At 40.2% G+C, this 21192-nt stretch overlaps 1 protein-coding gene and 1 long non-coding RNA gene across 3 annotated transcripts in view; both read right to left on the reverse strand.

Moving 5' to 3' along the window:
* The window catches only part of SPATA7 (spermatogenesis associated 7), a 34608-nt gene extending 31101 nt beyond the window's left edge, over positions 1 to 3507 (reverse strand). Inside the window, exon 1 of the mRNA XM_068192664.1 lies at positions 3353 to 3507. Within this exon, the coding sequence (XP_068048765.1) occupies positions 3353 to 3392 (40 nt within the window). The 5' untranslated portion in view covers positions 3393 to 3507. The remainder of the gene's footprint in view (positions 1 to 3352) is intronic.
* Positions 3508 to 8144: 4637 nt separating this feature from the next.
* LOC137475404 (uncharacterized) lies at positions 8145 to 21139 on the reverse strand. Of its 2 annotated transcripts, none has more exons than XR_010999869.1 (3): positions 21019 to 21139; positions 19020 to 19130; positions 8145 to 8406 (listed from the first exon to the last, which is right to left on the reverse strand). It is a non-coding gene; the product is annotated as an uncharacterized lncRNA (long non-coding RNA). The 2 variants fall into 2 exon arrangements; XR_010999868.1 differs by lacking the exon at positions 8145 to 8406 and adding an exon at positions 18238 to 18578.
* Positions 21140 to 21192: the final 53 nt, after the last annotated feature.

Here is a 21192-nt window from a genome sequence, read left to right on the forward strand (position 1 = left end):
ATTTTAAAATAAAATCCCAAATGTTTCCTCTGAATTTTGCATAGGATCATTTGTGTCATAGGCAAAATATAACAAAAATTATACACCCCCTGACAAGCGCTATACATAACCTCCTAAGCCATTAATTAGATGGGTGCTATTTATACACTTACTATGCTGGATTACACAAAAGCTCTTCTTTACACATACTCTCAATGCCTAAGAGTTAGGTCTCTCAGACCTTTAGAATTAATAATCTTACAGTATTCTGTATTAATTAAAACCATGCAACTAAAATTGTATTTCAGTTTCAAGAGTCAAGCCATCCTCTGAAAAATTTCAGGAATCTAATGAAATAATACAGTTGCCTTTAGTCATATCTGACTAAATAACTCTGGAAAAATATTTGTTAAAATCTTTATAGCTACAGGCTTCAGCAAGGGAAGTTCTGGATGCAAACTATTGCTCCATTCATACTCCAAAAGCAGAAACAAATGGCTGTGTCAGTAGCACATTTTGTGATATGAACTGCAGGCAAAAGAAAATGAATTTATGTCAGTTCGCTACAACTACCTGAAAGGAGGCTGTGATGAGGTGGGTATCAGACTCTTCTCCCAGTCACAATATACAATTCACCGAGTGAAGGTTTTAATTTGGTAAATTAAAGTAAAATTCTAACTTAAAAAGTTAAGAATACGGATTAACATTTCCCAATTTCAGTTAAAATTATTATGATTCAAATAAAACTTGTAAATATTTTTCCTTCTTTGAAGACATAACTAGATAATTTTCCATCTTTCTTGTTGGTCAAAGAAAACTTCAGTTTCTAAAAACTGGTGCTACCAAATGAATAATTTAGTAAATTTAATAAGCTGTTTGTTCAAGTGGTAAATGAAGGAATAATTAAAAAAACAAAAGTAGTTCACAATCTCTGTGTTAACACACTTTCAGCTCTAGTCAGATTAATGCAAGGACTTCCTACAATGGAAGGAAAAATGTAAATAAGATTATGTTGTCTATAAACATGTGAAGCATTTAAATTTTGTTTTAAAATCCTGGGAGCCTGCGCCTAAACCTAACAGCAGCCTCCATGCAGCAGCAATGATGAGTTCCTCACTGCTGTAAGATAAAAGTGGCACAAATGTGTGTCGTTGATTAACAGTAAGTGCACAGTGCTGTTAGGTATTGCTGCTCCTGAACACATACCTGAAGAGCAACGGGAATTAAACAGCCCAATGCAGAAGACTGGATTTAAGCAACAAAGCTGGTTTAAAATTACAGTATTCAGATTATTTGAGGTCATACAATAAATCTGTGAGTATATTAACTGGCTCCTGAAAATACTACAGTAAATAACTTCAAGGTTTATACCTGGAATTAAAGAAAAACATAGCAGATTAATTCTTTGGTATTTCTAGGAGGGTAAAAAAATCTCAGCCTTATTTGAACTTCGACAAGACCTATACAAAAATCCTACATACTCCAATATATTAAAAAATATATATTTTCTCAGTATTATCACTAGACAAAACAAGGCCTGATACAAACAAGTGCCAAACTTTGCTTCTTTCTTTAAAATGATGAGGCTAAGACTGAACAAGAAACTTTGAATGGCATACAACCAGGACATGGAATAGTTATCCCACTTTCTCTGTACTAACATTTTAGATACAGCTCTTTTGAGAAACCATAAATATGTTCTCCCCCTTTCATGAACTGCAAGCAACCCAGTGGCTGTTCTGCCAAGTTTGCTCAGGCACACAGACTTCCAGCTCAGCTCAGTGTATTAGTCTCTCTGCCTGTGCTAATCCTTGCTCTCTCTAAGGATCCTTCCTGCGTGCCTGAGAACATCCACACTGGACTGTTCAGCCACACGTTTCTGCCTCCATTGTAACCTCCTACGCACACAAGCAATGGCTTTCCAATTTAACAGACACACCGTAATTCTTCCCTACTTTTGAACTTTTTGTTTGCTAAACAGATATCATTCAAGTAAAGCTTGTTGCAACCTGAATGAAATTTAGATCTCGTATCCTATTTATTCCCTTTTTATGGTCAACAATCGACATGCTTTCTGATTGTCTATAAAAGTATTTTGACAAATGTAAAAATAGTCAGAACAAGGATGTATTTGTCATAAAACTTCCTTTACACTACATAGGAGAGCATAAAAATTGGGTGCACAAGATACTAGTTTTGGCTCTGAATTTGATATTCCCATATAGTATTAGAATTTATGTTCAAACTGTACTTTGATATCAGGCTTCTTCTGAAGTGGCATCTGTCACTGTCTCCTGAAGTGACATCTGACACTGAGATGCAACACAACAGCCTAACGTTATCTCAAATGGCTCTGATTTTATGCAGCGATGTATGATCTTGACATTACAATGCAACACTGAATAATTCCTACCATTGTTTTACATTATGCATGTAATCAAGTTTATATCTGAAAATATTTTAGGTATTTTCGAAGAGCCATAGTTGGCTCATGCAAGCATTTTTGCACGTTTGCACCTTTTTTTATCAGGAATGACAAGTGCCCCTAGGACTACTCATAGGAACAGGGCACCAGAGCAGCCCACAGATAGTTAAATGTGGGTAAGGATTCACTTTGTAAGACCTTTAAAACGTTTGAGTCTTTTATTATTCAACTACGCTTGCATTAAAATCCCACCAAACCAAAAGACTTTGATCTACAGCTAAACGCCAGGGGATGTTGCACACACAGGGTACAATCCATTATAATCAATGAATAACAGCTTTGGAGAAGACGAAGGCTGACTAAGAAAAGAAGTGGGCACAGAACTCGGCCTCGCAAACGCGGCCGATCCCGGCAGCCTGAAGCGCTGCCCACAGCAGCACTCGACGCCGGTACAACCCGGAGGCACCGTGCGGTGACAGCTGTAGGACGCTCAGTTCCAGGCCTGGACTCTCGGAGGATTACAGCCGGTCACGGGCTGTACGCGTCCCCTTCCCGAGCCGCGGCACTCGATTCTTTCCACCGCCGTGCCAGCGCCCCGCCGGCTCCCCGCGCGGCACGGACGGGCCGGCACGGCTCGGGGCGGCCGCGTGGACAGGAGCGAGGCGCGGCCCCCCGAGCCCCGCTACCGGAGCCACGGCGGCCCGGGCGGCCTCCGGGCCCGCGGGCTCCGTGCCGGCTCCGGGCCCGCTCACACACGCCCGCGGGGAAGGCGGAGGCGCCGCCTGCCCCCAACCCCCAGCCCCCGGCGAGACGGGCCGCGCCCCGCACCCCCACGGCCGGCAGGAACGGGGGAGACCACAAGACAACCCGTCCCCCGCGCCGTAGCTGCCGCCCTGCCGCGGCCAGCGCTCCCCACTCCGCCCGCAGCCGCCACCGAGCCCCCCGCACCTTGGCTCCGCCTGCCGCGGCTCTGCGTCCTCAGCCCCATGTTGCCGGCCGGGCCCGACGGGGCGGTGCCGGCCGCGCTCGGCGGCTGCGGCGGTTCGTGCCGCGCCGAGCGCGGGCGGGGCGCGGGCCGGCCCCGCTCGGCGTTGCCATGGCGGCGCGCGGCGCGGGGCCCTGGGCCGGGCCGGGCCGGGCCCGCCCCGCCCGCGCTGCCCCGGCCCGGGCTGGCCCAGGCGAGGCGCCGCGGGGCCTCGGGCCCGAATCCCCCGTCCAGCGCCGGAGGATTTGTCCCCGTCCGTGAACGGGCCCTCATTACCTAGGCCTTTTTCTTGTAACTTGACGGGAAGTTGAAGAATAATGAATGCCCGGGAGACATTTACGGCAATTTGCTGATATTTGAGGGAACGAGTGACAAAGCGAGAGCCTAGAGCGTTGCCAGTGCGTTACACTGATGAAATTAATCTCAATGTCTTTGAAAACGAACAGCACCTTAAAAATGAACCACAAAATAACCTTTTGAAAAGCAGGCTTTAATCCCATCCCTGATTAATGTGTGCATGCCGATGTGCTGGATTTGAACTTAGTGAAGAAGCAATAGGGTGGTATTTACAATTTGTGTGACAGGTTGCTGTCTTCCCTAATGTGAAATCTCTGAGGGCTTTTGTACTTTTTGTGTGAAGATTTTTCTCATTGACCGGCCAGGGTTACCGCAGCCCGCTCCATAGCCTAACACATCACAAAATCACTTTGTCCCATATGGAGGGACATTCCTCTTCACTACCTAGAAATGAGTACTAATTATAGGCTAAATACAGTGTTTTATATGATTTGCTACACTTCCTTACATGCTAGAAAAATGCATTTGAATGTAGCTCAAAATCATAGCAAAATCAAGGGGATGTTACTTGAAGACAACTTTTCTTCCTTATTTCTGCCTCAGTCAGTGCTCCTACTTGGTCACACAAACATACATGCTGGATGAAACCAGAAGTTTATCTATGCCAGTACTTTGTGTAGACTCTATCAAATACTTCAAAAAAACTTCTCAGTAGTTTTCTGACTATTGAATGTTGTGATGTCCCTTTTAATTTTAGATACACCAATTATGAAGTACTCCTTTGATGTAGCCTTAGTTTCTGTGATTCAGGTTGTAGCTATCATTTTGGCAGTCTGTTTTCTCTAAAATCATCCTTAAATGTAGTTGGTGTCAGATTTGTCTGGGGGAAGTCAGGAAGGGAATATATACTTTGGAATCTCATCAGTCCTCCATCTTCTGGTGGTCCTCTGTCTTTCTGACTTCTTTTTATATAAAAGCATCAGTTGCCGTGGTATTTCAACTACTGCCAGCCACAAGATCACAAACACCTTACCTTCTTGTCAAATTAAAATAATTTGATAGCATTTTGTCATTTTCCTTTATGTCTCTTGGATTTGAGGTCAATGTCTTGGAAAATATGTGCCAGGAAAAATCTACAAAACCAAAAAACCACAATCCAAGAGTTTGTGTGTGGGTTTTGTTCATTTGTTTGTTTGGTTTTCTTCCTTTTTTTTTTGTTTGTTTTGTTTTATTTTTTGTTTTGTTTATTTTTGTCTTTTTTTTTTCTCTAAAGCAGATTGTGTGTGAAGTTAGAGATCTGGGAAAAGGGCTTCCGGAAATTATTTACCATTGTTCTTGTGTTTCAGGATCTCTGGTTTATACTTTGATACAATTCAGATTGTTAAATCTATAGATTTTAAACGTAGAGATAGTCTTTAAACAGTTTACATTTCAGATACCTGAAGATGCTGGAGAGAATGAAAGTAAGTGTACAAGATTCTCACCTCTATATTGTTGGCCGTGCTACTCTCTACTACAGAGATCATGTCACAGAAAACATTGTCTCTGCTTTTTCAAAAACAACAAACAAAAATCCCCAAAAACCAAACCCAAAAACCCCCCAAACCTGCTTATAGTTACCTTTCTATACTTTTTAAGGACTATTTTTTTGTTTCTTTTTTTTTTAATTCTGAGTATCAGTTTCCCAAATACTCAGTTTGTAGTGCTCAACATGCAGTATTAGGCTGTTCTGTACAAGCCCATATGACAGATTTCTCATAGTCTCTTTCTTATTGTTCTTATGCTTTTTTCCACCACATAGATAATTAAAACACATAAATATAAGTAGGCATTTTTAGAAATATTTCCCTGGTTTCTAGGCAACGCTGAGGGAATGCAGAGATTCCCATTTGTTCCCTTTCAGTCAGCAGTCACAGCATCATAGAGATGCCCTGTCTCTGAAATTTTTGACCACCAGTGGCAACACATACCAAAGCTTTATGTATTTCTAATTGGTCTCACTTATGGGCCTGAGGTGGCTTTTGGCCCCCTTTGGTCTGTGAGAGTATATATATTTTGAGTGTAGTAACACAATTTTATAATAGTGTGCACATTAAATCCCATAACACGCATTAAACTAAAAAAAAAAAAAAAAAGCCTTAACAAAAATGGAATTCATTCTGGATTTTGATCCACTCAAAAAAGTACAGAAATAAGTTACACAGATCACTGCAAAGATTTTACCATTGTTGAAGAATAGTCAAAACCTGTAAGATTTGTCTTTTCCCTGCTGTCTGTCAGCAGCAGGCATTTTCCCCTTTTCCTTAGAATACATTACAACAGAACATAATTTTAAAATGTGCCATAACTGGGAGGAAAGGAAAGCACCAGGAATATGAGAGTCACATTTGCAAGTGTAGGTGGGCATCTGTCCCCACCCTGGCATGGACTTAGGGAACAACTGCCTCCTTGTCTATTACTTCTGCCCTTTGTATCGTCGAGTGTAGACACCTAACTTACAGTTCATATATTCAGCAACAAACCAACACAGAGAGAAATATGTCCAAAAAAAAAAAAAAAAAAGGAAATACCCCATAAGATGTCCAATTTCTTTTGCATGTTTAGCTCAGACAAGTTTCCATTCCTCTGAAAAAGATGGTGTGTCTGGCAGGACCTTAAATGGTTACCTGCTCACTTGGGACAGAGATCTGTTCATAATGTCACAACTTTGCTTCTGTAGGATTTGGCTTTCTTGGAAAAACAGTTTGTGTGTACCCTGGAAAATTAATCTGCAGTTCTTTGGAGAGTCCTCCTCTTTCAAGCCATTGATTTTCTTTTATGCTTGCTTTTCCTTACAGTAGTCAAGTGAGCATACGTATGTCGGCAGGAAATGGCCCAACAACCCGATGTGCACACTCTATTCACAGAGTATTCTAGAACAGTCCTAAATTCATCACAATATGTAATTGATCATGGAAATAAATCTCCTGGGTTTACTTGAGTATTTACTTGGTATAAGTGCCCTATCTCAGTGCAGATTGTCACCTGCCTGTGGCTCTGTGTGTCAGTATTCCAAATTCCTCCTTGCAGCTCTCAGAGGGCTGTCACTGAGTTGCAGCAATTCCCACCTGGCACATTCAGACCATCGACCATGCAGTCTGTTACCCTACAACTATGTGGAACTAAAAACATTTACCTGAAAGATTAGAGGACATGGTACCTTCTAAATGCATTTAAACAGACTGGCTGGGCAGTTTTCTTTTGCTACCTACTTAGGAAATTCTTGTGTTGAAACAACTGAAGTAGCTTTCAGACAGCTAGTGGGAGGGGAAAATAGATTTAATAGCTATTGAAATATGTTGTTTGTTTGTTTTGGATTTTTTAAAGGATTACTTTTCCAGGAGGAATGGTACAATCTTTTCTGCCTTGTGTTTGCTCTATGTTCTTTGATCATATGGTTCTTCAAGTTATTTAAAATCATGTGCAGTCTTGAAATATCATTGCAGCTTTCTAAATGATGGAGAGATATGTGTTTTGGCAGGGCTGCAGACTCCTTCGCTTTCTTCATGGCAATGCATTTAGTTGTTCTGTTCTTGTCTGTATGGCAGCAGTAGTCGTAGATTGTTGTAAAGCTAGGGCTCCAGTGGGAAAGATGATGCAAAAACAAAACTTCAGAGAAGATGATCCAGATCTTAAAAACTATAGTTTTTAATACCTTGTGATTTAGAATGCAATAAGGGAGCTAGCCTAAAATAAGAGGGCAACTATAGGAATATATAATATAAAGTTTCTGTGAACGCAGTATTAAACTTCCTTAAAATTAACAGCTTAGAATGAAAAGTCTCCCCTGCAGTATGTGTAGAATAACTGCTACAAAAACCCCTTCAGGAAGCTGCTGTGCAGATGTACACTATACAACTATTCTTTCTCCTTAGATCCATACAGAGTTTTATAATGCATCTATACTGTCATACAAGTCTACTTTTAGATGTGTCAAGGAAGAAACCTGTATAAATTGTATGTTATTGTAATGTAATATCTAGTAGCTGGGGTGACCCAAGATCTGCTTATATCCTTATATCTTAAGAATTTCTCCTTATATTGTGTCATTTTCAGTTTATCTGCTGTTCCCATGCAAGTTTGCAGATGGAAGGCTTCTAGGTGAAAAACTGTCCTTTAGTAAGGCTGACTGCTGAGGGCTGTTCTTTTCTCATTACTTTAATTGAACTCTTAAGTATTAAAGAATGTAGACTGGAATAACTAATGAAATTTATTGGATTTTTAAAGGTAAAAAAGCCCATGTAAAGGTCATAACTCTGTTGTCTAGATCATAAGAAATTCTTTATTGTCTAGCTGATTTACCTACTGTGATACATAGAAATGCTTACTCATACTAATTAATGAGAGACAGAATGATTTTTTTTTTATATTCCATGAAGACCAGAAACTTATGACCCAGATTGGACATATATTCAGTAAATTCAGCGAAGCTATTCCTGTTTAGGCTGAATGGATCATCTGTGTCTACCTAGCCCATGTCAGGCAGACAGAAGAATGTCATTGTGGCATTTTGTGTGGCACCTCCACTTTCTACACAGCTACTACAGCATGCTCAGGCTTACCTGGCAACGTATTAATCCATGCACATGCTTGAATAAATGGGATCCTCTGTGCTAAAGAGAGTTCTTCCAGCTTTGTCAAGGTCAAGAAGAGAAATTCTCAAGGGTATCTTTAGAATTTTCTACAAAATGAGACACACACATATGCTATGATTTTCCAAAACACCTTGATACATTTTCAATATCTGCATGAACATGAAAAACAGTTTTACTAAAAGTGGACTTAAATTCCCGCTCAGAAGAGTGTGGGGGTGTTATTTATCCTGAAAAAGGTACTGTAATATTTACACATTAACTTCATAAAAGCCTGTGTGTTTATATAAACTGGAAGATGAAGGACACAGGTTGAGAAAATAGCTGGCATGCAAAGTTTCATAAGTAATGGCAATTTTGGTCGTATTAACCACTTCTAATTATGTGTGAAAGAAAGCAATAGTCAAGAAAATAACCAGAATCAAAATGGAGTCTGTGGAGTTTGACTATTACAATGAAATACTTTGAGTAATTTTTTCTGTAGAATAATTTTATTAATACTTAGAAAAAATCTTTGGAAGAATTACTGTAAGTACTTTCTGTTATATTCTTTAGAACTTCCTTTCATCTAAAAGTTATGTTCCAAGGAAAACATCTACTACACACTAAACTTACATGTTTTTACTGACAACATAAAATTTCAGGAATATCCAATGTTCTGATGTAGACAGAAACTGAAATTTACTGGTTTAAAATTTGATATACACTCTTTTTGCCCCCTCTGTCCATTAACATGTTTAAATGTATCAGAAAAGAAAGAAGCTTCAGTTTGATGGATGTTTCACAGGCCCAAGGGCCAGGATGCTCAGGGTCCTTTTATAACTTTGTCAGTGACATGTGTGACCTTGTGTACAGCAATTTGGGTGTCTCAGTAGGTTGCAGTCTGAATCACCTTAATTCATAGTTGGTAGTAAAAATGGAGGTGTTTAGAGTTAGTGCATAGGTACAGAAATTACATCTATCCTTTGAATAATAAATATCAGAACAGCAGATTACATTGTATGGATGAGACCTATACATGGAATAATATTTATGCCTAAGATAGTGTCACAGAAGCCAGTAAGGCCTGTGATTTTTAGTATTAAACATGAATATCTGTAGTGGAGTCTAGAAATTCCACATAAGACTAGGAGAAGTTGAATTTAGTCTGAGTAAGCAAATCAGTTATAGAATATAGAAAGAAATTAGGATGGAAAGTCTTATGTATTATAATGATTTATTTAATAAAAGACTTCATCATGTAAATCTCTTCCATAAGCTGTTTAATCTCTGTCTTAAAAGTTGCATGTATTTCTTCTTGCAGCCCTCTTTAAATGTTTACTCAAAAAATCAGTTCCATAGAGGAATACAAAACCTTTATATTCCTGATCAGTGTATATGCAGTTAATGTTGTGTATTAGTTTCAGGTAGAATTAGTCTCATGCTCTTCTGTTCACTTTTCAGAAGTTAGCATTCCCATTCCCCCTGTTCATGTTTTCCTTCATATGCTCTAATAAGATCTGTGCTAGAAATTTCAACCTAGTTGATATAAATTTTATTTTCTAAGACTTTCCATGCTCATTTAATATTCCTATGTCTCATTCTTCCTGTGTCATCTGCTTTTCATAATGAAAATTCTTCTTTCTTTGCCAAGGCATGCCTCTACACTTGGTGCTGCTAACACCAATTGTTTTCTAATTTGTACCACACAAATCTGCAGTATTAATACTGCAGATACTGTAAATAATCTTCAAATATTATATATATTGGCAATACCTTTCACACATTCCCACATCCTATTATTTGCACAACTAGCTATTTTACAGAATGTACTATGACAGTATCAAAAGTTTTCAGGATTGGTTTTCTAGGATCATCACTAATAACTTCAATCCGTCTAGTTTACCTATCAAGAAAACATGTTTTGTCTCCCTTTTAGCTAAGTGCATCTAAAAACCCCTCAAGTTCTATTTGATTAATAAGCCTATTGGGCTTTATTGCATTTACTGATTACTTCTGCAAGTCCTTTGTTTTTGCTTTCTTTGAAACATATCCTTGAAGACTTCTGAGGTCAAGCCATCAGGCCTCTCGCTACCTGGATAATTTTCCTCCTTTCTAAACTGTATTGTGTTCAAAGCTTTCCAGCTATTTAGTATCCCCTTGAGCCTGGTTGCTTTGTTTGGGCAAGACATGTTTCTCTACCAAGGTTTCTCTTTTCAGCTTGTTCAGAACTATGGAAGGATGTCTGGAGAATCTACATTGTGTTATGAAACCTCATAAGGCTATGTCTGATAGGTAAGGACATAGCCCTTCATCTGTGAAGGGCTTAGACACTGGACAACCATAAGGCAACAAACTCTTCAGTAAGGATCCAGTGCATTATACATTAATACCATAGATTAGAAAATATTAGGAAGTTCTTTTTACCTCAGTGAAAATTATGGGAAAAGAATTTCTGTTCACTTTACTGCAGGTGTACTAATTTCATTCTGAACAATGTGTTCTAATCAAATCTCATAAGAAAAGGGGTTTAAGAGATAGCAATCTAAGACACAAGTTGCTTGACTGATTAAAGCTTAATGCAAGTTTTAAGTAGCCCTAGTTATTCTTGGTCCTAGTGACATTAGCAATTTTTGAGGTGGAATAAAATGTCTGAGAAGGAAGATAACATATTTTAAAAAGCACTCATTATCAAAATAAAATTGAATTGAATGCAAGGTTCCTTGTAAGACTTTAGAGCCTATTAAAAATGTTTGATTTAAAATTAAAGTTAAAGTAAGATTTTTTTTTTTTTTGGGTGGGGGGGATTGGGCAATGCTGATAACTTTCATTTAAAGATTTGACTGGCCATTTCTGTTGAATTCCAGAAGATTTTGAGGAATACATTACTGGTAACTAACTCATGTTTTCTGTGTTATGACTGCTGCAGTGTTACTGATTTGAAAACTCATTTGTCATATAATAAAATGTATAGCTATATTGGTTTACTGTTAGTTCCCATGGCAGCCTCTCCAGCTCTAAAGATGGTATCAGCTGGCAGACTGTTATGTATCCAATGGTTGCAACAGCTGGATTTCCTCCTACCACTATGTGTTTGTTTTAATTACATCATCCCTAAAGCCAAAACTGACATATTACTCATTTTGGAAAACTTCATGACAAAGAGCTACAATCTTAGAGAATATTCATGCACAAAGTCCTGGTCCCTGTATCTCAAAATCTGTTGGTTTGTGTTCATTGCATAACCAAAAAAAAAACCCATTTGTTTAAATATCCATCCCAAGTCAGTGAAGCAGAACGATGTTCTATGTGCCATGAATATGCTACAACTCTGAAGATGAAAAAAAATGTTTAAAAGACAAATACTAAATATCACCTCATTTGTTTTAGAGCTTGTCACAACTTAAGTGATTACTGCTTTCAGTGTTTCTGACAATTTCCTAAAAGAAATGGGCAAACAATAGGTTTCCAGCATTTCTGTAGTTTACCTTGAGTGAATGTCTTTACCCAGTTATGAGAGAAGCAATATTATGTTTAAAAGCACTGAGCATAGTGCAAAAAAAGTTTGATTTCTAATTAGATAAAGTTGAAATAGGTATTTAATGAACATACCTGTGTTTAATTCAGTTTTGACCACTGCTTCTCAAGACAGTGAAATGAAAGTCAAAACCACAAAGAGCATTATGGGAGTCAGAAAAAGGATATTGAGGCATGAGGTTAAATTGACAGGTATAAATTTCTGCTCTTACACAAAATGAAAAATGAAAGAACCTTTGTGATCTATTATTTTTGGACTGTTAAATATCAAGAACGAGATATTTATTATAATTAAAAGATGATGCTATACTGCCAGAAAGTGATATGAAATTGCCAGCATGTATAATTTATAGAGGTTTGTGGTAATTGAGGGAGAGAGTGGTTTTATGCAAAGATTTAGTATTGAATAAATTGCTGGAATAATAGGTATAATATTATCAAGCAAAATGATAATTACAGTTTTGTGTATGTCTTGGGTCTTATACTATTTAATTAACAATAGTGTTTTTCAGTATACCAGTCTGGGTTTTTAAGTCATAAAATTACCCCTTTTTTCTGATTAAGTGGTTGTGTTTTGTAAAACCTCATTTTCACTTTTCACTGTACTGAGAATTTTCATGAAATTAGATGAGGTGCTAGACCATTCCATATAGCAATTAAATAATCTGTAAATGGCTATAATAATATTCATTCTAAAGGGTTTTCATGATTCACTTTAGCTTGTGGACTGTTTTCAGATACTGAGCTAGAAGATGCTAAAGAAAATAAAGTTAGTTGCATTATTTTTCTACTTGAAATAGTGTGTATGGGCACTGGCAATGACAAATTATTGATCTATCTGGCAAGGACCTGTAATAGCAAAATTCTATGCTTCTTTATATATTTAGCAGCATCTGATGTTAGTAGAGTCCAATTTATTCAAATAGTTTTACAGCCACAGCTGCTCTGAGTTCCAACTCAGCATTCAGAAAACTTGTGCCATAAATATACACCTGTGCACTGCTTCTGAACTCATTGACAATGGAGTCCACCATTACAACTTTATGTATATAGAGAATTATGATGGTGACAGAGCCTTCATTCCATCACCTTTCTTTACTCAAAATGCTGGCCAGTAGAGTGCTGTGCTAAATTCTTTACTTCTTTCATTCTACCAGCATGGTTACAGTACTGATACATTAGGTGTTGTGTGCTTAACAGATCTGCAGGATACTTAGATGCCTACCTAACTGTCATTGACTCAGAGCTGCTTGTCTAAATACTTTTGGGAACTTGTGAAATTGTTTCTTTGAGATAATAAAAAAAGAAGGGGAAAAAATATCCAGACTGCTTTCAGACTGCTCATCAGAGTTGTACGTGCCTTTTGTAATACAAGCAATTTTGATCTGACTGTTCAATAATGTTAAGTCTCTAGGAGCTAGATATTGCCTATGTCACATTAGTTTATATAGTAAAAAGGCAGATTATAATTACTAAATGGGCGCTTTATAGATAAATACAATGTAAAGATGTAAAAATACCCATTGTTCCTTTCAAGCAGAAGATCTCAAGGCTTTTCTATGCATTACATACACAAGTAACTGCAGCTGGTTTAGAGTAGTATAGGTGCATTCCTGAATTACTCCATAAAAGGCTTGAAGGAAGTGTTCATTCAAAATGTAAACCTATAAAGGAGGCTGCCTGCAGATGACCTGCAAATGTTAGCTTAGGAAATTAATATACATTACATTTTTCCATTCTTCAACATTAAGATATATTATCTTCAAAGATATATTATAGTTCTCAAATCACATAAACTCTTTTTTGCCTTTATATTACTAGAATACAAATGATCCAGAACATTTTTATAATTATGTACAGTGACATATTTCTTTAGATAGGTAGCTGAATGAAATGCATGTCACCTCTTGGTCTGTAGGCTGTAGCAGATCTGCTAACTGTGAGAAGTCACTGCCTATGGGTTGATTCACAGTGAGGTTCTCACTTTGCTGAGAATATGCCATGTGTGAATAACACTGCATTCTCTTGCCATGTTGCATCTAAACTGTTGTAATTCCACTACATCTTCTCCCACAAAATACTATGAAACAGTTAATGAAATGGAGAATGGTAGTTGTTCTAGAAGGTGACATTATGTATTAGAATGAATCTAATCTTTTCAGTGCTCACTTTTTGCCAAATCCACTAGATTCCCCTCATGGATTTGTATTGGGGTTTTCTGGTTGGTTGGTTGGTTGGTTTTGGGATTGTTTTGTGACTCTAGATGCATGTGTATGCACAATTTGTGTAGAAACTCAAATTGGGATGCACCTACTGTTAGACTATGCATCTTCAGAAATGCAGAAATAGCTTTTTACTTGTGAGTATATTAAGAAAGTCATGAGCTGATTTCATGATTGTTATACTGCCTGACACACTGTTCCTACTATTAATATTGATGGTTTCTAACTTACACTCAGAACACAGCCCTCACTCTTCCTACAACAGAATAATAATTTGTTGATTTGATTTTGCTTGAAATATCATCCTGTTTCAAAGTAATTTTCCCCTGAGAGCTCCTGCACTGAAGGTGGCAATGGTGTGCAGATAAGGGGACACAGGCAAATCCCAGTGTTAACCTTCTGAGCAATGGCTAAACTAGTGATTGCAAAAGTTCTACATTTGGCTGAAAAAATGCATCTCCTGGACTACAAGGTTGAGGAAAAATGTGGGGCAGTGTTGGGAGTGAAACTCAATAGAAAGCCTCATCTCATTCCTTATTCCACAGCTCCAATCTCAATTCCATTGCTTTCACATTTTGGGAACTGCTTCTTACTACTTGAGCCACGTGAGAAATATGTTACTGAATTTAGAAAGTAGTAAAGCTCTCCTGAGTATTGTAAAAGTGATGATGATTAATGCAAGAGTTGTAGTCAGCTCTTCAAATGCTCAGTATAGCTTCTTTCTTCCCTTGCTGTTGAGAGTAGAAAAGAAATATACACAACTGAAATATACACAACTTTCAGCACAACTGAAAGCTATAGGAGGACCAGTCACAGTGAATGGTGTTTGTGCAGACTGTTCCTTCCTACTTCAACTGTTCTATAGCTGCATTACTCCTCACATTTAATAGGCTGCTGATAGATATATTGCATTGCAATAAAAGGAACAGCAGCTGTTAGTGGAATACTTGATTCTAAGAAATGCGGAAGTTTTCAGTCAAAATGGGTTGTAAGACAATGCTTCTGAGACCAGCATTAATGTCTTTGGTGTGGATGGCCCCTGATCCTGCCCCACTAGCTGATGAGGCCACTGACAGGTCTGTGGGAGGTAAGGTCAGAGTGCAAGATAATCGTTCTTCCTTGTAGCTGCATTTGTTCTACTGGTCCTGCTGAGTAACAAGCAAATATGCAGGCTAGGCAGCAACACAGAAAATAATCTGAACTCTTGCCCAAGATCTCTGTGTCTTCTAAGTGCAAAGCTTTGTAGGTTTATTTCTTATATATGAAGGCTTTAAACAAAGGAACGTTAGTGCAACAAGCATATACATAAAACGGTGGGGGGTTTGGCTCTATTTTCCTTTCCTTTCTACTCAAGCAGTGCAGTTTTGCACCTCGCATGTGAAGGTGTGGTTTAATGTATTTCTTCCACTTATTTATCCCTCATTCTGTATTCATGCTAGGGAGTCTGTCCCACCTATTTATCCTTACACTTCTCATGTCAAAGCCATTTATTCTTTGAGCTTTCATTTGTATTTCAAGTGTTGGGGTTTTCCTGCTCCCTTCTGACCTCACCACTAACATGGTTGCCCATACTTCTGTCACTATGCTCCTGATATTGAATCGTCTTTCATCTGCTGCCTCTCATTTTCCCTTTCTGGATATTTTGTGTGCTACTCTTCCTCCGTGCCAGCTGCTGCGTTCTTTCACAAAGTGACAGTGCCACTGCACTGGCACTGCATTGCCTTGGCAGGCGGGACTCTCCCACGGGGCATGGACGCTCATGCCCAGCGGGGCTCACAGCCCTGCTCCCCCTCCGCAGCCAGCCCCGGGCGCTGCCAGCCCCGGCGCCGTGGGACCCGTGGATGACAGACGGCCGGGGTGGCAGAGGCTGTTCCTGTCCATGGTCCTGAAAGCTGGCTAGGCTGGCTCCTGCCACCTGCCTCCGCCCTTCCTTTCGTAGCTCTGCTACTGGTGGTAATGGCAAAGAAATTGAGGTATCTTCGAAAGCTAACTCCCAAATTTCCTGTTTAATATGGAGGAAAGTTATCAAATGGCTAAGACAGAGTTTCATGTATCTATCAAGTAAGAAATCTTAGAAAAATGACATGAGGGAAGAGAATAGTACTGCTTAAAATGAACTTGGTGGCTTGTTTTTATTAATCAGGCTTGCTATTTTTGTCAGATATCAGCCTTTGATCTTATGAGGATTCTTCAGGGATATCATGGAAAAAACTGAGAGCCAGATTGTAATTCTCTCATGAGTATGATGCAGGAGTAATTGAACTGAAGTCAAATTAAACTAATGTGAAACAGATGTAAGTGGGTTCAGACAGACTCAGTACTCTGCAGCTTTAGTTAATATTTTCTTACAAGGCAAAAAAACCCCTACAATATACTAATACACTAATAATGTGCATATACTTTTTCAAATAGAACAAAAAAGTGAGGCAACTACTACACTATAGTCCCTGCTGGCCACACAAAGGGACTGATATAAAAGGTGTCTGAAAGCAGGAGTCTGGCTAATGAGGAATCGGTGCCAGAAAAGAGCCAAGAATGGTGAAGGTGATTACAAACTGTGAACCAGGTACCCTCTGTCCTCTTCTGGCACTTAGAGGATTGATGTGTTAGGATGTGAGAAGCAGGATCATAGTGTATTCTGTTTAGTGTCACTAGCCAAAGGAACTGCAGACAGGCTGTGGTACCATCCCAGCACAGTTTATTGCTGATGTATAGTTTCCTCAAGCAGATTCACTGTTTTCACTGAAACCATTTTTGCCAATCAGTAAATTTTCTGTTATGAGGATCAATCCATGAAATAAGGAAAACATGGCACTGCATGATATAACTTAAAAAGTGGTAAGAAACTCCATGCAATAAAAGACAATACAAATAACACATTGCCTTTACTTGCATAGTCCTGATTCTTAGTTAACTCTCTGATTCCTAATGACACTAAACCTTCTGAAAACTATTTGAACAAGAAGTTTTCAGGTTATCCTAAAAAGGAGGCTTTAAATATTCTCCTTGACAGAAAACTTCCTGGAGAATAAAAAAATTATAAAAGGATTCTGCATTGGATAATGTCCAAATTAATACTACTGCAGAATGGGTCAATAGAATATAAAGAACAGGATGCAATTCACTTGAGTTGTTCTCTAGGTCTCAGTGTAAATAACAGCACTCCTGTGGCAATAAACTGAAAGAAGAATAATCTTCACAATTAGAAATACCAGATTTCAAACAACTATATAGTTAACTATAAACTGAATAGTTATATATGCAAATGAGTACATTGTTAGTGATGACACAAAGACTGTCTAGACTTCCATCTAGCCCTATCTCATTTCTTCAGAGCATCTAAGAAATGGAACACACAAGCTACAGATAATTTCCATCTATTATCAAGGATCAAGTCATTTTTCCATTCCTGCTCACTAGATTTAAGTAGATAAAAGAGGTATTTATTAATCTGTTTTTCTATGGCTTTCTTTGAAGTACATCAAATTCACTTCCAAATCACTCATACCATATTACTAATGAACAGTAAAAGGGCACTTAGCATTTTTTTCTTTTTTCAATGAGATGGCTTGTAATAAAAGGCCTTTTTTCTTTTGTGTTGTGACTGTCACAGGCCCTGTCCTGTAAGGCACTGATTTTCAACTACCTTCAGCTCTGAGGACATTAAGTCTGAACAATAAACCCTGAATGAGAAGTAAGAACTTAGGAAGACCAGTCAAATCCTGAAAATTCTCATACAGGTACTAAATTAGGTTTCTTTTTCTTGGTGATCTTTCATTTAATCATTAAACATTACTGAATCCACTTAGCTTATAAAAGCTGACAGAGTAACAGCTTGAAACACTATAGCTTCAAGGCACCAGTTCTCCCTGTCATAAGAATATGACATCACTGAGGGGTGAAAGGCCTTTTATTTGCATAAGATAATAGTTACGTTTCTATGCAGCAGCTGTGCTGTCAGTGAAAGATGCCAAATTTATCTCTGGAGTAATCCCATTGATTTTAAATGAGTTACTTTGGGAATAAATTGGCCCACTCAATAAAATTGCAGGTTTGAGGCATTGAAATAATTGAGCAAGTTTTCCACAATCATAACATGGTTTAAAAAAAATGCAGAACAATTACATGATGTCACGCATTTATGTACCTGATAAACCACAACTGGTTTGCCACAAGGTTTTTCAGTCATATAGCTAGAGCAAGTATGTAGAGCTTACAGACATTTTTTGGGAATATGGGAACATTAAGGGGATACAAGAAACATGAATATGGTGTTGTGTCATTATTATCTATTTAGTTTCACAGTAAGTCAAACAATTGTGAGATGTCTCTATCATGTAATTTTCATGACAATGCCTCTTCTTTAGCCAGTAACAATCAGGATGTGTTTCTGGTGCTAAACCTGAAGAATTCACCTCCAGACTATAGACTCTTGCATGTCTTAGCAGGAATTTAATGATGTCAGCTTATCAGTGGACTGCTTCAGTTTGGTTATCTTAGGTGAGTTCTCAGTGGACAGGTATCTGTGGCAGAATACACACTTCATCAGTTAACTGCTGATCGTTATGGCAGAGGGACAGGCTAGTGCTTGGGTTAGGGTGACACAGTTCAGTAATATTTGTCTTTATGTTAGGTTTTCCCTGGTAATATACAAGGAAGATGGCAGTAAGATGGAAACTTTTGCATGCTAAGGAAAAGTTATTTACACACATATATATGTTATACATGTGTGTGTATAAATAAATGAATTATTCTTTATTGATACATATTTGATAACTGGTCTTGTTGGGGGTTCAGAAAGCTTCTGAAGTCTTTTAGGTTACTCTAACCATAATTTAAGCAATTACACAGCACAATTAGCAAAGCCTACCCTCACTTTTGTTCCCACTCAGAACAAAAGTAATGTCAGCAGAAATCCTGAAGTATGTTCAGAATGCATCGTGGTTTGCTTGCAAAGGAAATACCTTCTGCTACTGATGTCATCATTGCAATCATCTCAAATTCAAGTCTGACTGAGCCAGGCTCATTATCATTCTCACCATGTCCTCCCTTAGAGCAGCCTCTCCCTCCTCCTCCTGTACAGCACAAAACAAGAGCCACAGGGGTGCTCAGATTAGGGGAAGGAGAGACTCCTAGCACCTCCCCCGAGAAAACTTGCTGCGTTACTTCCATCTGGTTTCTTCAAACTACATGCTGCTTTACAGGACCTTGCACACCACCACTAAATGAAAGTGTGGATTCCCCAGTACTGATTTCCTCTTCCTGTTTAGGGTTGAACAAAGACTAGGAGAAAGTTTCACAATGTGGATGTGAAAAGAGTGTGCCAGTCTTCACAGTAAGAGTTTCCTGAGGAGAGTCACCACACATCCACACATTTTGGACTGCTTTGGGTTTGGTTTTTGGTTTTTTTATTTTATTTTTTTTTTTTTTCTTCACCAGGGCAGATTTCTCCTTTTTGGTCTTACGAGGTTAGCTCATAGCTAACATAGCTAACCTCCAGCAAGAGATAGAAAAGAAAAACAGAAAAAGGGAAGTTCAGAAAAAAAGTACAGGGAAAAAAATCAGGGCACAAATTATCACAGGCACCAGGTTTAGATCCCAACCACATTTCCTGAAAATTCAGAAGATCTATGGACTCCTCGACTGATTCTGGTGTGGTCTCTGACCATGATATATGAGAGTTTGTGGATCTGTCCACTAAACCATCCCCCGTAGATGATCCCCTTCACACAAAGAGTTGATTTCCACTGTGGAAGAGAATAGGCAGGACAGGGTTAACCACACACGGTTTTCCTTCAGGCCCCCAGAGGGGCTGGGGTTTTGTTTTCCTGGCGAGGGAGGGGAGCTGGGGCATGTATTGTAACTGGAACTGGAGACCTTTCTGGTGTTACTAGCCTGTTTTGGGTTTGAGGGAAAGCCTGGAGAATGAGGAAGAGGAGGGAGAATTAAGATCTGGAAAGAAGCAAGTGCCTGGTAATTGCACAAGTGTCCTCGTTTCCCCAAAGCCCCTGACAGCTTAGGGCAGCTTCGAGGGGCCTCCAGCCTCCTGCCCCCTCCCTGCAGCTTGGCCACATCTTACAGCTCCGCTGTGCCAGGCGTTGCCTTGACGCAAAGTGTCTGTCTGTCCCCGTCCACAGTGCGGATCGGGGACAGAAAGGGGTGCAGGTGTCCCCTGGCTTTCGGGGTACCCGGTCCTGGTCCCAGAGCCTGCGGGGGCTCGGACGATCCCTGCCCTTCCCCTCCCCCTGCGCTGCAGAGCCTCTGGATGCTGCCGTACTCCTGCCATGTGCTGCCGCCGCCGCTACTGCTGCTCGTAGCTTATTCGAGCGTGTCTCCGGCTGCAAACTCCGCCAAACAAGGCTGCATTCCCCTCCCGGGAAGGATACCTCGTGAGTACCAGCCGGAGCCTGCCCCCTCCCTAGGCACCCGCCACTGCCTCTTACAAAGGGGCTCGCAGGCTCTCCCCACCCCCTTTTTATGCCAGTGCAGAGAGGGGCTCCGTGAATTCCCTCCAAAGCTATAGGGTGGCTCCCTCCTCCTCCTCCTCTTCTTCCTGCTCCGCTCTCCTGGGCGAGCCAGGCTGCTGCTGCATTGAGCCGGGGTGGTCCCCAGCCTCGCCCCTGCCTCGCCCCAGCCATGCTGCTGCGGCTCACGCCCCACGGCTGACTTTTGCTACCCCTCTAGTGCCCGGGGCTGAACTGAGGTGCGCTCATTTTTGGGGGATGGCTGAGGCCAGGGAGCTTGTGCACGTGTGGGAGGTGTCTCTGGGGGCGTGGGGGGCTGGACGACTCCCCGATCCTTGCAAGCCGGCGTTCTCTCCAGCCCGGGTCCCCCTCGGGTGGGCGCAGCAGAGGGGCCGCGCTGCAGCGGGGACCCCGCCACCCTGACATCTGCAGGTGGACGGGGCGAAACAGCTGCGGGAACCTCCCCAGGAGCCAGCAGCACCCTGGACCCGCTGCCTACCTCAGTCTGCTCCGTTCCTGCTCCTCCAGATTCTCTCCTGTCCTCAGTCCATCCCTTATACCCCTCTCTGTGCTGGGGTGCCTGCAAACCCCTCCACTCCACTCCCCTGCCCGCCCCTCCCCACCTTCTTCGATTTATTTGTGTATTTCTTTCCTTGGCAACCACCAGTTTCCC

This window comes from Anomalospiza imberbis, chromosome 6 (assembly GCF_031753505.1).
Source record: "Anomalospiza imberbis isolate Cuckoo-Finch-1a 21T00152 chromosome 6, ASM3175350v1, whole genome shotgun sequence".
Lineage (NCBI taxonomy): Eukaryota > Metazoa > Chordata > Aves > Passeriformes > Viduidae > Anomalospiza > Anomalospiza imberbis.